This window comes from Zalophus californianus, chromosome 3, assembly GCF_009762305.2.
Source record: "Zalophus californianus isolate mZalCal1 chromosome 3, mZalCal1.pri.v2, whole genome shotgun sequence".
Classification (NCBI taxonomy): domain Eukaryota; kingdom Metazoa; phylum Chordata; class Mammalia; order Carnivora; family Otariidae; genus Zalophus; species Zalophus californianus.
The window spans coordinates 165,258,375-165,275,261 of NC_045597.1; the positions used below are offsets into that span (position 1 = coordinate 165,258,375).

General features: G+C 48.8%; 1 protein-coding gene and 1 pseudogene across 5 annotated transcripts in view; both read left to right on the forward strand.

Annotated features, from left to right (window-relative positions):
- NRP2 (neuropilin 2) overlaps positions 1-16,887 on the forward strand; it is a 114,151-nt gene that overhangs the window by 42,901 nt on the left and 54,363 nt on the right. For all 5 annotated transcript variants that reach the window (XM_027588059.2, XM_027588056.2, XM_027588057.1 and 2 more), the window contains exons 6-9: positions 688-857; positions 2,711-2,866; positions 14,964-15,108; positions 16,123-16,472. In XM_027588059.2, the coding sequence (XP_027443860.1) occupies positions 688-857; positions 2,711-2,866; positions 14,964-15,108; positions 16,123-16,472 (821 nt within the window). The remainder of the gene's footprint in view (positions 1-687; positions 858-2,710; positions 2,867-14,963; positions 15,109-16,122; positions 16,473-16,887) is intronic.
- Positions 4,387-4,535, forward strand: LOC113921068 (annotated as a pseudogene).

Genomic DNA, 16,887 nt, shown 5'->3' on the forward strand with positions numbered 1-16,887 from the left:
TTGCTGGTCTTTGTCAGACACCTGCACACGCAGATACTGACCAGTGTGTCTACAGTATCCATGGGAAGGACAGCAATTGACCTAATGGTGCGTAGCCAGAGTCAGTGACTTCCAGGTCCATTTGCCAAGGCAGGTGGCATAGGGGAAGAGAGTGATGTGCCCATGCTCAGGGAGAGATGTCCCAAAGACGGGTATTCACTGCTCTGTAACATTGGTCTTCTGTGCCAGAACTCGACACAATTGAGTGAAAGAGAGAAGCAGAAGTGCCTCCTGGGTGTTTATGAAGAAAGCAGGCTTCCCACGATGTATCAAGCCCACCCAGATTGCCACGAGTCCATCACACATTTACCTGTATTTCAGTAACGGTGCATCTGGCGTCTGTGAGCATCCGTAGCCTGCAGCACCAACAGTTCTTATGCTTTAGATTGTATTTTTAATTTGTATGATGATTCTTATTTACCCACAGTCTGACTTCTTTTAGGTCCAATTTAGTTTCTTTCAAACCCAGAGGGGTTGTCAAGCTCTATGACTTGGCAGAGTTGTTTTCAAAATGTGAGTGTATAATTAGGTCTTTAAGATGAGGGAGTTCTGCAAGGACTTGTCCCTAGAAGGCAGCAACATTTTGGGGATCCCAGGAGTTTGAGGTTGAGAGACAGAACTCTGCCCTTGACCCTCTCCCTTTCCCAGACTTCCAGTGCAATGTGCCTCTGGGAATGGAGTCTGGCCGGATTGCTAATGAACAGATTAGTGCCTCATCTACCTACTCTGACGAAAGGTGGACACCTCAACAAAGCCGGCTCCATGGTGATGACAATGGCTGGACCCCCAACTTGGATTCCAGCAAGGAGTACCTCCAGGTACTTACTCCGATACCAGAGGGTGTGCCAAGTGTGAGTGTACCGGTGGGCGAGGGAGGTGGCTCGGCTGGAGTGGACAGAGGACACAAAGAAAATAAACACAGCATGCTCGAGAGCTCCATTCATTCATCCATCCGAACACCCACATGTACCAGGCACAAATAGACGCAGCCAGGCGCTGTGCTAACTGCTGGGATAAAATGATGATAAGACAGATACTGCCACCCCTTGTGAAGATTACCAGGCCTTGGAGAAGTTGTTTGGCCTGGATGCTATTTGCCTCTTAGTATAGATATCCAAGGAACATTCTATAAACAGTTCCAGATCTTCCTCATTCTTGGCACAGGGAGGCATCAGAGACTTGGTCGGGGGAGGGCTTTTTCCTGAGGGCAGACTTGTTGAGTTGCTAGCTGAGCATGGCAGCTTCTCATGATCTTTGCTGTTTGGAGGGAGCCCTGCCAGGAAGGTTTTTCACATAGCTATCAGAAGAACACATGGGAAAATGTCACTACCGGGAATGAAGCTCTAGTTGCCCAGATGCTCTGCAGTGTCTTTTCAGACTATTGTTTGCTTTCCTTCTGAATAAGACTTGCAGTGTATGTTGAATAATCCCCCCTAAAACTATAGACTGGTCCGGTTCTCCTCCCCCAGGAAGAGCGAGCTACTAGGTCCACGCTAGAGCAATGACTGCTTTTATGACACACACCGGACAGCCTTGTAACCCATTGACAAGCCGGGCCTAGTTCTGACGTGACGCGATGACCTCTGCTCTGAGAAGGACATGGCAAAGCAAACAACAGGACAGGGAGAAGTACACTTAGAAACTTCCAGGGAGTCCACACGGGTCCTAACAGCACAACCCTAAGGCCATTTGTCACTATCTCTTCTCTGCTGCTCCAAAAACCCTTCTCATCCTTCCTGCAAAGCTTCCAGAACATTCTCTTTTATAATCAATGTTCCATAGATTCTACTTCTTATTTTTGGTCCTCAACCGTAAACTTTCGTATTGCCCTCCAGCTGTTTATCGTGCACATATACAGCACTGCATACTTCTTTTGAATTGTGTAATATGCCGAGCACATATTAAGTACCAATAAATGCTTCCTGAAACAAATTTTGCCAGTGAGTGCTGGCTAAATTTTGATCACACGGAGGTTGCCATTAAGAAACACTGCGGCCAGCAAAAGAATGACATCCAGCAATTTCCAAATGGGTTTGGTGTTATGGGAAGAGAGGTGCCTTAAAATGTGGGTCATCTTCCTCATCAAGCCAAAGGTCAGGACTTGGTGCATAAGCCTAATTGCTTGGGCAGACTCTGGATGCCCTTTGACCCTTTAGTGACCCGAGGGACTAAATACACAATGGAGTGAGGGACCAAGGGGAGGGGAGGCGAGGCAGCCCTGAGCTGAGACGTTTCAACTAGGGCATCATAAGTGAATTGGCTTGGACTGGACTGGAGTAGGGTGGAGTGGATTTAGCCATTGTTTCTTTAAACAGCATCTGCTTTTACTATGCAGGGCAGGCTGTAGTTCAATAAGAAGAGGTCACAGTTCTAGATGTTTGAGGATCCCTTTAAGATAAACTGAATACTGTCCGTTCACATTTGCAAAAAAAGAGAAAAAAAGAACAATCATCCAGGTACAATTTCAAAGGTGTCCAATTTAGGGCCAGATAAGTTGAGTTTGACCATCCAGTCTGGAATTGCAGACTGATACTGATCGCTCTGATTCTGGTGGATCACAGGTATGAGTCGAAAGCAAGTGCGACAGTTCTGTCCTTGGGAGGAAAGCAAGAGGTTGCTGCCCTCCTGTCAGGAGCCGTGGGTCCCTTATTCCTCCTCCCCTCTTCCTCAGGTGGACCTGCGCTTTCTAACCATGCTCACGGCCATTGCAACGCAGGGAGCGATTTCCAGGGAAACGCAGAATGGCTACTATGTCAAATCCTACAAGCTGGAGGTCAGCACTAATGGGGAAGACTGGATGGTCTACCGGCATGGCAAAAACCACAAGGTAAATCCATTTCCCTCCCCGCCTCACAGGCACGTTGGGGCATTGGGGTGTGCGGGAGCCTGGGGCAAGAGGAGCTGCCAGGCGACCCCACAGAGGGGACGAGGCCTTGTTCGGTGAGGCTCAAATAATTGACGGAGGCATGGGAGGCGGTGGCCCTGAAAATCTTCTTTCTTATGCTAAAGCGATTGGAAAACACCGTTTCTCCAACAGCCTGGCTTCTGTGGCATGTGGCACTGCACAGAGAGCGAGCGAGCAAGCGAGCGCGAGCTTGCGGAGTGCTCTCTGACTGCAAATGAAGGAGAAAATGTGTCCCCCGTCCACGCCTCCCCATACAGGATTCATTGAGCATTTATGGCCTGAGTCCCTTCCACATGCTGGGTTAACAATCACAAAACCACATGAAACTGTGGTTCAGGAGTTACCAAGGTCTAGAAATGAAAGGGCACAAATCCTGGGAGGAATTCACAATGTCCTGAAGAAGAAAGAAGACAATAAATAATGAGGAGAAATTCAGTTTGTCGGGGATGGGATCTGAACCGGCAATCATGCTTGGCAGCAAGGCATTGAACTCTCCCGGCTGGTGCCCTCAGTGTCTGTGGTTCCCGGAGGTGTGTCCATGTGGGTGATGCGGGGTTTTTGTTGTCCACACGGATGAATGTAGGGCGCTCGGCTTTCATAGGACACACGGCATCCTGGCGGTGAGAAGGCCTGCGGCCGGCACCGCCAATCCTGGTTATGGGGTGCACTCAGCACATGGGGGACTCATTGGGAACGCCTGGTGCTCTTGCCTGGGCAGGGGGCGATCTCTGTCACGCACTGGCTTTCCGCTCTGGGAGGACAGTGCCCATCCTTCCCTGAATGGAAGTGGGAACAGGCAAAGGGACTCTCCTCTTCCGTGCTCCCTTTCTGCCAGGGCCCCTGGCCTGTCGAGCTGGGAATTATCAAAACAGGATGCATGTGACCAACCCAAGAGAGGCCAGAGATCTTTTCCAAACATGGCCTCCTCAACTCCTGCCACTGCCCTGAGGTTGCTTGCCCTCGCTGCTGAGGCTGGAAATGTTGGACATGCAGAGAAGATGCGGCACTGATTCACTCAGGAAGTATGAGTTTTTAAAGCAGTGGATTTTTTTTTTATTATTATTACTAAAATCGCCATAGTAACGTGGCACCATTTATCTGCAAATCACAGCTTCTGGATATTACCAGGTATCTCTCTCTCTCTCTCTCTCTCTCATACACACACACACACACACACACACACACACACACACACACACACACACACACACACACACACACACACACACACACACACACACACACACACAGTTTCTTCATTTCACAGACAAAGAAAGGTGAGGTATTTAGCAGGCAAAAGACCTCCCCACCTTGACATGGTCAACCAGGTCCGGCTTCTCCTTGACTTCTTTTGTTTCAGTTGCAAATATCACTTGGAAAGGGCAAGGCTTAGTTGGCCCTGGATGCTGGGGGCGAGGGATTGAACCCTCATCCCCCTGACGAGCTTGGTGCAGTGGCAGTATCATAGCCGATGCGGTTTATCCGAGGCGCGATTATTGCTAATTGAAAACTCATCCCCCCGACGCTTTCCCATGCCTTCTCTCCTCACCCACCCTTTTCAGTACGAAACTGGTAGAAACTGACAGCTCAGCCAGGCAGGCGAGGGCCAGTGCTGAGTAGGAGTGGGTCCTGGGGGAGAAGGAGAAGGTTCACCTGACTGCCTCCCTGTGCAGGTTCAATGACTAAGCAGCACTGGCCAGAGGGATCCTGTAGCATAAGCTGATTTTAAAAGCACGCAGATGGACTGGGATGCTATTTAAAACACTATTTGTAGGAAATCTGCTTTTGGAAATACCTTAGCACTGCACATTTTGACAGAATGCTGTCCTCCCTGGCTTTATCCCTGGTATTCGTTCTGCAGGGAAGATATTCCTGGGAACTGAATTTAGCTTGCTGGGCTCCTTTGGAATCATTCTCAACTTTTTCATATTGGATATATCATTCTCTCTCTCCCTCTCTCTCTCTCTCTCTCTTCCACCTCCCCTTCTCACCCTTGGCTAGATTTCTTTCCGCAGGAGCCAAAGGGTAATTTCATTTTTGTTTTATTGTTGTTTGGCTTTTTAGTGAATCAGTCCTGCCCACATAAAAAGCACTGGGCAGAGGAAAAAACCCTTTCTCTCCCCATTAGATATTCATTCTCTGACTACCTAGAAGGAGGCAGGAAAACGGAAGGCCTGCCAATTAGGCGTTGCCCCCTCCCCTCGCTGCCCTGCCCCACTGCGGGCGCGGTGGGCAACGAGGGAGACCTGCCCGTCCGCCCCTCTGGGGGTGATCTCCGCTCGGGTGGAAATAGTTGAGTGAACCGTGCCAAATAGATTTGTCAGGTCTGCTGCAGTTTGATTTGCTGCCACGAAAGGGAGGTGGCTGAGGAGGGGAGTTGGGGGCAGGGGAGGGGAGGGGAGAGGCTTCGTCTGTGCCACGCCTATGCCGGCCGCTACCACTGAGCTTCTCTCTGTAGCCACTGGCTGGTGGGCTCCGTGCTAAGCTAACTGGGGCTAGGTGGTGGGCTTGCAAGCACAATTCAGACAGCAGGACCTGTGAGCAAAGCAGAGCAGAGGTAGAGGCGGCCGCGTGCTCCACTCTGCGGTGCAGGGGGAGGGTTTGCAGACACAAACCCGTGCACAGGGTGTGAAGAGGGGATGGTGATGTTTGGGGCAGAAATGGGGGAACTTGATTTCAATTCCCTGGTCACTGTCAACACCAGTGCTATGTACCAAAGACCAGGGAATTGGGAAAATCGGAGAAAAACAAGGTTAATGAGTGCTGAAAGTGGTGGGGGATGGTTATGCAATTTCCTTGCAATACAGGATTTATGCTGTGGACCCAGGCTGGGCTGCAGCACATCCCCAAACCCTTATCCAGTTACACATGCCATAAATATGGAACCTATGATTTTCCTATAGGGTGGGCCCTCCTTACGCATATTTATGGTGTAACCACAAGGCAGAGCGCTTGTCCGCCTGATGGAGCCCATATCCAGCCCATGTGCTCCCTTAGATTATACAAATTGCTTCACATACATTTCTTCAGAAACCACGAGCAGAAAACTACTGCTTTTGGTTTCACCAGCCATATTAATAACGCCCCTAACGTAGACATCGTGTTGTAAATACAGTATTAGAAGCTTCACATATGTGTCTATAATTACGGGCACAGTTATGTACACACAAGCCACAGGAAGGGCAGGGAGAAAAATGGGAGTAGCTGGAGGCTCGAGGCCTTGGCCGGGACCCTGCTCACCTCTGAATGGCTAGTTCTGTGGGTGTACACTGGATGGAACATGGCCAAGACTAGTGTCAGGATGGGGGACAGAGGCCGTTGCCCTTATATGTCTAGGCAAAAGGCCTTGTCTTCATTTCTCCCTTATTTGGTAAACGTGGGCATCTCCTTGTTGACATAGCCCTGGTTACCTTGCTGTTAGTCACAGTGCTGTTGGCTGTTCTGATGTATTTGGAAGAAATTTGGGCTCAAAGAGAGAGTCTGTGGAGGTGCTAAATATATCTTGATGGCCAGATTGCGGATGGAAGGATGGCAACAGGGATGAGGTCCAAGAGTTTTCAGAATTACCCTGTAATGAGTGGCAGAAATGTGCTAAATAAGCTCATCCCATTAAGGCAGTGATGGCCTCCAAGGGGATCGGGGAACCTCCAGGTACCACCTCATTGGCTGCAGAATGGAACACAGTTTCAAAGACTGGAATTGAAGCTCTTAGAAACAGAGTCATTTGTTCCGGGAACATGGGGAACTGTGGAGTCCCCTCGAAAGGCACCTGGTCACAGGGCTTTGATCTCCAGGAAGATGTTCCCCGAAATCTGATCCAGGCCTTGCTGTCATCTCACATCCAGAGGGAAGCCGGCTTCCTAGATCTTCAGTGTAGGGGTCTAGAGGTGTGCATTTTCCTGGAGAGCCTCCATCATTGTGGAGATCCAAGGGCAAAGCTGTGCTCGTACAGCATGGCTTAGCATGCCCAGCTCATCAGTTTGGAGTTCGGGCTATGTCCTAGAATCCCGAGGATGTAGAGCTGAGAAAAGTTGCTTCACATTTGATTTGGCCATGTCCCTTCAAAACACATACACACCCCACTTCAAAACATTCTCTGTCCTCTATTTATTTTCTAAATTAAAACAAATCACTTTAAAAGCCATTGGAGAATTTAGAACCCTCCTCGAAATTATCAGAGACTTAGGAGGAGAGAGAGCAGTGTCAGAAAACCAAACCCGCCAAGTCAGTCAGCTAACAGAACCATGTGGCGTCTATTTTCAGATCTTCTTAGAGGATGCATCGTGTGACCCTGGAAATTTCTCTTAATAGCTCCTTGCCTCAGTGTTTCCGCCTCTGCCCAAACGGAATGGTGCTGTAGCTTGTGTTGGCAGGGCACCTTGGGATCTGTAGATGGAAGGCTCTCTGCAGATATAATTAATGTATTAGACCCACAAAGCTCTTCTTGAGCAGAAGCAAGTTATCAATTTAAAAAGTAACAAGGCCCCATGGGATATTTATCTGCCTCTTTTAAAATCATAGGTCTGGAAGGGACCTGATAAGTCATCCAGACCTCTCTCTGCATCTGATGGGTCCTGCACTCAAGTTGCCTCAGATAAACATTACCCTTCTCAGTTTCATTCTTCTGTTAGGGATGCCATTATTCCTCCGATTAATAACTTAGAGTTTCCAAAAAGTACTGTGTGTTTTGTTTTGTTTTGTTTTGTTTTGTTTTGTTTTGTTTTGTTTTGTTTTACCTCCTGGTGGATGACTGGTTTCCCCCTATCCTTTTCATTGCAGTTTTGTTGACTATATATAAGATTACAGCAGTGACTCAAGCTGTCAGCTGGGAATGGGCATCAGACTTCAGAGTCATGCATCTGATTGTATCATCGAACCAGGGTTCTATATATTCCAAAGAGGGCCAATGTCCTTTTGAAATTCATATCCCCCAGTTTTTCTGCCCCCCTCAGTTATAACTGAGAAGAATCCAGGGCCCTAGGTAATTAAGTTTGTCCCTTATCCATTTGCCATGGGATGAGCTCAGACCTTTAGCCTCTCCACTTAGGAAGCCCAAGGGAAAATGTCATTATACATAAGCTTGGAACCTTTTCTCTCTCAGGTTCCCATGGCTGGCTTCACCCAACTCCCATGGGTGTCAAATCGTCCCTGGGAGCTAAGGCTAGCCTCCCTGGCGCTTACGACCTCGATGCCAAATTCCCAGTGCTTTCCATCTCACGGCTGTGCACTGAGGCCCGTAGGACAGGGCAAGTGAGCAGGGGATGTTCAAGGACACAGTGATCTTGCTTGGGCTGGAAACACTCTCTTTGCCCTCACTCCAGTGTTCCTAAATGAGCCCTGGGGTGAACACGTCACCATTTCCCTGCTCTGTGATTGGCTGAGGTTGCACCAAAGAGGAGTGCAGATGGCAGATAGGCTCAGGAACCTTACTCGCTGTACCCTTTTGCTCCCCCTTCTGCCCACCTGCAAGTTAGAGGTGCCTTCTCAAAAGATGTGACGATGTCACAAGAGGTTTTCAGTATGGAGACCCCTGCTGACCCGGTGAGAACATCTGTGTTTCTCCCCCCACCTTTACAGGAGGACATTGGCCATTCCCTTCCAGTGCTCTGATGCCCCATCTCTCCTCCAGCCCTGAATCCCTGAGCTTCCCTCCCCTCCTCTGCTCTCCTCCCTGGTGCTTTCCCGTCTCCAGTCCCGAAACCCTAATCCTGTTAGTATGCTATGTTCCAGGGCTCTACGTCTCAATGGGGGTAACATAATCCCGCAGTAAATCTAACGGGTCCCACAAGGCACACACAGATGGGATGTGCACATCCCACCCACCTCCACCGGCCTCCCCCGCCCTACACCCCATGACATGTTCCTGCTCCTGTCTCCTCCGCATCAGCAGAACTGCCTGATGACAAAAACAGCCCTCAGTAAAGGGGCAGGAGACAGGAGGGCATCATGGTCAGAAATGAGCATTTGGTGGTTGGGGAACTTTCTCTGCCCTACCCCCATCCTCACCCTCCCTTAAGTTCTCCCCTACTCCTCTCTCTCATATATGTATATGTATATGTATATGTATATGTATATGTATATGTATATGTATATGTATATGTATACACATATATATGAGACACATCCCTTCTGACTCTGTGTCTGGCTAAGTTCCCACATCCACTAGAATGAAAGCAGCTTTAAAAAAAATGTTTTATAGTCTTTAAGGAGGAGTTTTAAGAGAGAAATGTCGGGGCCATGATTTACAAAAAAGAAAAAAAAATGTCCATTACCTTAACATCATTTTCCCCACGTGCAACGCACCCCTACCCTGCCCCCCCACCCCTTGCCTGTTTGGTACAACAAATTAATTAAACAGGATGGCGCCCATTGATTAACAATTTAGTTTTATGTATGGACCCAACAGCTGGTTTTAGAGAAAATGCTGGGGAAGGGGGTGAGCGAGAGAGGACAGGCATTTGGTTCTGCAGTAAGGATGAGTCAGTTCAATTGTTTCTGAGAGAAATTTTTAAAATGTGCTATTGGTTTCCCCAGTTTCTGCCCTCTGTTCTGCTACCTCTCTTTTCTACCTGCTTTGTTCTCCTCCTCCTTGAGTGTCTGTGCCAAGTAGATCGAAAAGGAGAACTTTGGATGCAATGAAACATTTATTAGTAGAGAGAAATATTTATTTAAAAAAAAAAAGGAAGAAGACCATCTCCTGCACAATTTCTACCTCAGGGCTCCAGCACTATATTGTCTTTGAAAAATTTCCTGCTTTCTTTGCAGTCCCTGGAGCTGGCCACGTTCAGATATTTACAGCAAAATAGGAATAAACCGTAGGTCACACCATAGGTAATGAAGAGACAGGCGTGTGCAGACTGCATACCGAAGCCCTACTCAAATGGGAGGCGGTGCACATAATGAGAGCCTGCATCTGTCGGGTGAAGGGCCCGCCTGGTGGAGGAAGGTTACGTACAGCCAGCTCCCCCCCATGAGCCCGCACCGCAGCTCTGTGCCGAGGAGCTCAAAGACTGTGATGGACATGGAGCGTCCACGCCATCCCGGGCACCTAGACGCTGATGGCAGAGATTACTGGTGTACAGGAGAGGAACTTGGGCTTGGCAGCAAACCCCCCCTGCCCAGAGGCCTCCAAGGTAGGCAGGCCAACACTCAGTGCTAGAGTCACTGCATATTCTTCCAAGAAGACTTAAGGACAGGGCGGCAGGGACGGGTGGCTGTGACAAGAAATGGGGTGGAAAAAGAGAGAAAAGATGACCTCAAAGCCATCAGGGCTGCTTTCGGCCTAGATGTTTCCTATTAGATGACATGTATTATCTTCTTTTATTTTACATAGTATTAGAGCCCATGCCTGAGGAGCTCATAGGCATGGTCCAAAACATGTTGATTTTTTTTTTCTTTTCCTGGGTGGGGTATATAGTCACCACACTGGGATGTTGGATAGCAGCCAAGTTAATTGGCAGATGTCCCCTCCCCGCCAGAGGTGCAAATCAGAAAATCTTTGAAGTGCTGCCGGTTTCAGATTCTGTCTTTCTGAAAATATACCAAAGGTCTCAAGAATCAATTGGAAAGTGTTGGATTATGTTCAGAATTCAGCAAGGCACCAAATGGATTATCCAAACCACTTTGTGCCCTGAACTGCTTTTTAAACTTGGTTTGCATTTGAAGAAATCTGTGTTCAACATACACACACACACACATTTAATTTAATAATTACATCAATCAACACCATCCTTACTTCCTAAGAAAGCTATAGACACCTTGAACACACTTCTGGTTTTCTTTTGGGTGATAAAGCAACCATATTAGCATTTTGCTTTTAAAAATTAACAAAAATGCATACCATCTGTGACATCCAGCTTTTAAAGCAGATGTTATAATGTGAATCATCACATTTGGTATATGCTTATTGGGGTGTACCATATGCTGACGACCCACTGAGTTTTCTTAGCATCATGGACACCTCACTGTCAAGTTATGGCCTGAAAATTTGGGCCTTGGGAGTCAATGTCTTTCACAACTTGAAGCCTCCCCCATTGAACAGAGACCCATGTGTTACTGGCTTCCACTCTAACATCGGTCCTGGGTGCTCTGCAGGCATTGGAGCCAACAGGGAGGGCTGGTAGACCTTAGTGTCTATCTGCAAGCCTGCTATCAACTTCATTTTCCTGAAGGAGAAATCAAGGTATCTAAGGATTATTGATTTGCCTATAGTGATTCAGTGAGTCGGCAGGGAATAGGGAATAAAACCAATTTCCTGGCATCATTTTCCATGCACACAACCCCTTACGTTGCAATGCCTAGACTAGAAGCCAAGAATCCATCTCCGAGAATTTGATCAGAAAACATATGAAGGGTGATTCTGAAACCACAGAAGCATTGAGAAAGTCATAAAGATGTATAATATATGATAGCATTTCCCAGCTATAAATAGGAAGATGCAGGGAGAAAAATAGAGACCTTGTAAATCCATTGGGTCAGGAGAAATAGAAACTGCTTAATATTTCATTAAAAATGGATTTTCATAAATTGCACTTTGATATCTTTGGGTGAAAGACAGTATGTAAGGACTAGGGTGTTGTTATTCATTACTTTTCATTATTAATAATTGGGACTGTTACTGAGCGAAAACATCAACAAGGTATACTCTCCCTCTGAGTGGGGCACTCACCGTGTGTCCCGGGCACTCTTTGAAGTGTATTAAAACCCACAGCCCTCGTCCACCAAAGCACTTAGTCTTTAAGGGACCCTGGACAACTAAAATGCCCTTGACAAAATGGGCACTGCTGGGGCAGTTCTAGTTGGAAACTCTTATGCGGAAAGCCTTAGAATCTGGGGGCCAGAAAGGACCTGACAAATCAACTCATTTAATAGAGGGAGAAATTGGGGCCTGGGGGAGGTGGACATTTGCCCACACTGATGAGCTCAGCAGCCTGTCTCCCCAGGTGCCTGGTTCAGTGGTGTTTGGGGTTTATTCCCCCACTCTGGTGAGAAGTGTATAAAGAGTTTAATAAAATAAGCTGGTACTCCTTCAGCAAAGGGTCCAGAGAGCAGGGGCAGATATGAGTGCAAAGTCAAGAGCACACAAGAAACCAAGAAGGAAGCAGACTCAGAAACCCAAAGGACAATTCGAGGCCATGTTAAACGAGCATTCATTTGGTTCAGGGCCAGGGTAGGAGCGGAGTGAGCAAAACAGGAAGGCAGAATGAAGCTTTGGGGGGGGCAGGGGCCAGCCAGGTAAGTGGTCTAAGCAGAGAGACCGTGTCCTCGCCTCCCTTTCTGACAGGTGTCACTGTACACAGAGATCCGGGGGGCTCACCCAAAGCCTGTGACCGCGTGCCTCTGTGGGAAGACCAGCCCCCTCACCGGCCAGGTACACACGCATGTGTGTGCACACGCCCCTGCCCACGTGCAGCCACACTCACGCCCGTGCCAGCCTCCCAAAGGCAGTCCAAAGATAGTCATTTCCTCACTGGGGCGGCAGGGAGAGGGGGAGGAAAGGTTTCTTAGTGTTGTCTGCCAAGGCTGAGAAATGAAGGGGTCAGATAAGATAAAATTGGATATTAAAAACACATAAGACGTGCTGTGTTTCTAAACGGTACCAGCGTGGTGTATATGCTGTGGATTAGCAGCTGTGTTAAAGTTCAAATCCACTCAATGCTCCAATTATGTATTCATATGACAAATCCAGCTCCCCTCCCCAGATGAACCCCTTCACATCTCCTGATGGCGGCCACACACAGTCACCCTCACCATCCTCAGGGCGCGGGCCAGTGGCGGCCCCCCATGGCTCACAGCACCTCCCCAAATAAGCAAAGTGCTGCATTTGCTTCTTCCTTGCCAAAACAAAACAAAAAACAAACAAAGCCTCTGCCTCATGCTGAATTCTAAGAGAATTGATTAATCTCTTTCCCTTGGATTCAGTGCCTTCATTCCTTGCCTCAGAGCTGTGGAGCTCTTTATAAGCTCCCAAGAAGCCATGGAATGGGCATGGCCAGGCTGGGGCCTTCCTGGGCCCTGTCCCCCCCCTCGGTCGTCCTTCTCAAAGAGTAAGATCACAGAGGCTTGGGCCCCTCTCCCCCACCTCTCCATCAGCCTTCCCCCAGGTGTCTGACTCTAACCCTCCTTCCTCCTGTTTGCCTGGTCTTTCTTCCCTTGTTCTGTCTTCTAGCCCCTTTTTGTCCCCAGTCACTAGAAAGGAAGGAGCCAAATCAGACATGGGAGTGATGGGTGGTCAAGCAGTTCTGCCCCTTGTCCCCTGCAGTTAGCAAGTCAGCAAAGGAAGGAACTTGGCCTTAGGATGGGCAGGAGGCTCCCTAGTGAGGACAGGGAGCAGCAAGTGGGGCAGGCTGGGTGGGAGCTCCCCTGGCTTCGGTGGGCTTAGCACCAGGAATAAGGGGTTTAAACTGAGTATGGTGGGCCAGTGAAAACCTGTTTCCTCCTCTCCTTTGCTCCGTCTTAAGCAAGCCACTTCCCCTGATCTGGTTGCAAAGGTATAATGTCTCTTACCCTTCACCCCCACCATCAGCGGTGTGCTATTTAAGGGCTCTAACTTTTGACCTCAGCAAGTGGGAAATATGGAGGGTTCAAGGTTGCCAAATGGCAGAGTTCCTAGTTACAGTTCATGGGAAAGAAAGGACCACGTTGTTAATTAGCTCTAAGCGGCTTGCAGCTCATTGCTGTTATCCAGAGCTTTCAAGTCAGGATTATAAACACACATCCCTGAAGAGTAACCCCACCTCCATTCAGCCCAGACTCAGAGACCTTCAGGACTCCAGGACTCCTCACCACCAATACAAACACTGTGAATTTGTTAAAAGAGATGAGAGCCAATGTAGGAAACCATAAGCCTACGATCCCTCTCCACAGGGGCTTTGGACCCAGACAGACATCCCTGAACCTCCGTTTTCTCATCAAAAAAGCAGAAATAATACTTACTTGCCAAGGCGTTATAGATGTAATTGTGTTTACATGGTGTCTGTCTCAGGGGTATTGGAACAGAGCAGTTTCCCCAACCCTCTGGTCACGGCCCTGTCAGTGTCCACACACCTGGCCTGTTCTAGGTATCAGGAGCTCAAGTGTCTAGTCCCTCGAGTCGATTTGCAGAGTCTCCTGGTTGTTATAGCTGTGACAGCTATGATTTAGAAGTGATGCTTGGTTAGTGGGTCTGTCTCCCCACCCTTAGCAGGGAAACCAAGAGAAACTCACATATACTTGCACCAGCTACTTTTTTTTTTTTTTTTTTTTTTTTTTAATGGAGAGCACAGAAAAGCATAAGGTCCATATGGCAGTTATTGATTTGGGCCATCTGGTAAACTAGGACTCGCTCCTACCATGTTGGCTTAGAAGCTCCTCCGAAAAGCCTTTCCTCCCCTAAGAGATGCACTGGTCAGATGGGGACAGGGATGGATTTCATTACGGGGTGGGACCACAGGGAGAGGAAACCAGGGCAGGACTCTGAGAGACTATCTGCAACCCTGAACGTCCAACAAAGACCAGAGGGAACCAAGAAAGTGTTGATTGACACAGGGCCCTGAGGAGTAGATGCCCCCCCCATCATGCTCTCACCTGTTCACGGAGCAGGGAGGCCTCTAAGTAACTAACAAAACAACTGTGAAGCACTTTATAAAAATACCTTGTAAATATTCCTATTATGCCTGCACCGTGAGGGAGGGGGAGAATCAAGTTCAAGCTAATGAGGTCTACTAGCCCTAAAAGATGACCCTTCTGCTCCAGATTTAAGGCGCTTTCTTCTGCTTGCTCTCAGCCCAGAGGCAAGATTTTTCTTTCCTCTAAAAGTTTTTGTGAAGACCAGTTATTGTTTTCAAGTTAGAGCAGTGTGAGAAATTTAATTTTTTTTTCATGGTGCTTCTAAAAAAGCCCCAAACAACAAACACACTGATTATTACAAGCTTGAGGGGAAATAAGGTTCAATAGAACTTTTGCACCCCCTTCAAAGGCTGGGTGAGTGGCCACACTACAAGCAGGGATTTTGACAGTGGTTTCTCATCTAACCGTACAGGTATTCCAAGCCAACAACGACGCAACAGAGGTGGTTCTCAACAAGCTGCACACGCCCCTGCTGACCAGGTTCGTCAGGATCCGGCCCCAGACCTGGCACTCGGGCATTGCCCTGCGGCTGGAGCTCTTCGGCTGCCGGGTCACAGGTGAGGGGGTGGGTGTGTGACCTTTCCAGAAGGCTCATTTTCACCTGGAGCTCTGTTTAGCAGTATCTAATGCACCCTGACTGCAGACCCTGTCTTGCCGGATACCATTTATCTGTGCATCTGCTCATTGGCTGCACAAGTATTCTTGGAGGCCTGCTGTGCAACAGTCCCCACACTGGGAATGGAAGTGGACAGGGGAAGTGACAAGCAGATGGGGTCTCTAACCACATGAAACTTTCAGGCTGGTGGGCAGCATAGATCATAACCAGATCAAGTACCGGATAGTTTAAACTAAGATGCGTGTATGAAGGAAAAGGACAGAGTGCTCGGAGAGAGTGGGGGACCTAACTGACTGTTGTTTGGAAGTTTGGGGATGGCCTTTCTGAGGATGCGATACTTAAGTAAAGGTTAGTCTGATGATGATAGAGGGGAACAGCATTTGGAGCAGCAGGAACAGTATGTGCAAAGGGCACAAGGTTGTACAAAGCTATGATAACACATGTGGAAGCAAAGACCCCAGGAAAGTTTCCATGCTTGGGAAAACAATCATCCAGGAAACAACTCAGGGCTCAGCTGAGCTTCACTGCGCTCACGGCCCTGGGAGGCTCTGGGGGCCCCGGTGTCATCGACAGGGATTTGAGAGTCCTTGGCTAACAGTGTGGGATGCTCAGATGTGCCAGGCCCTGTGCTATGACCGTTTATGTAGTAACCGATGGAGTCCTTGCAATAACCCCTAAGAGGTAAGTTCTGCCACTAGCCCTCTTTCAGACCTGGAGACAACAGCAGTTGAATCATTTGCCTAAGGTCAGACAGCTAGTAAAGGACAAAGCAGACATGGACCCAGGCAGTCTGGCTCCCAGTCTGGCTCTTAACCATGGTGCTTGAAATGCTAAGAAACCAGTGCTGACTTCCAGTGTGTGGTAGTTGGGTTCTTTGACAGCTCACCATAATGGGAGGTGCTGTCCGGTAAGCAGGGTGTGGCCACGAGCTCTTGCGTCTCCCTCCCCTCCACAGATGCCCCCTGCTCCAACATGCTGGGGATGCTCTCGGGCCTCATCCCTGATTCTCAGATCTCGGCCTCCTCCACCCGGGAGTACCTGTGGAGCCCCAGCGCCGCCCGCCTGGTCAGCAGCCGCTCGGGTTGGTTTCCCCGGATCCCTCAGGCCCAGCCGGGCGAGGAGTGGCTTCAGGTGGACCTGGGAGTGCCCAAGACGGTGAAGGGCATCATCATCCAGGGGGCCCGCGGGGGAGATAGCATCACTGCCGTGGAAGCCAGGGCATTTGTGCGCAAGTTCAAAGTCTCCTATAGCCTAAATGGCAGAGACTGGGAACACATCCAGGACCCCAGGACCCAGCAGCCAAAGGTAGGCCATTCCTGGAAGACCCGTCTAACCCAACCGCAAACAGGGACATTTAGTTTGGGGGTGCTCACTTCCTAACTAGACATCACCACAACCCCTGGGTTCTAATAAACAAACATTAGCTGGGAGATTACTTTGTGCCAGACACCCTGCTAAATGCCATATTTTAATCCTTCCAACATCTCTAGAAGGAGGATCCTTCTGTCGCTCCCATGTTAGAGATGACAAAACTGAGGCTTGGTGTCACCCCCGGGGTCATGGTGTATATCATGGAGAGCCACGATTCAGGCACAGTCTGACTCCAGAGCCCAGACACCTACCCGCCACCCCTCACTGCCTTTCTGTCAAGTTTGACACCCTTTACACCCTCTTTCAGATGATGTTTCCTTGGAATTGACCAGACATCTAAAAAGGGATG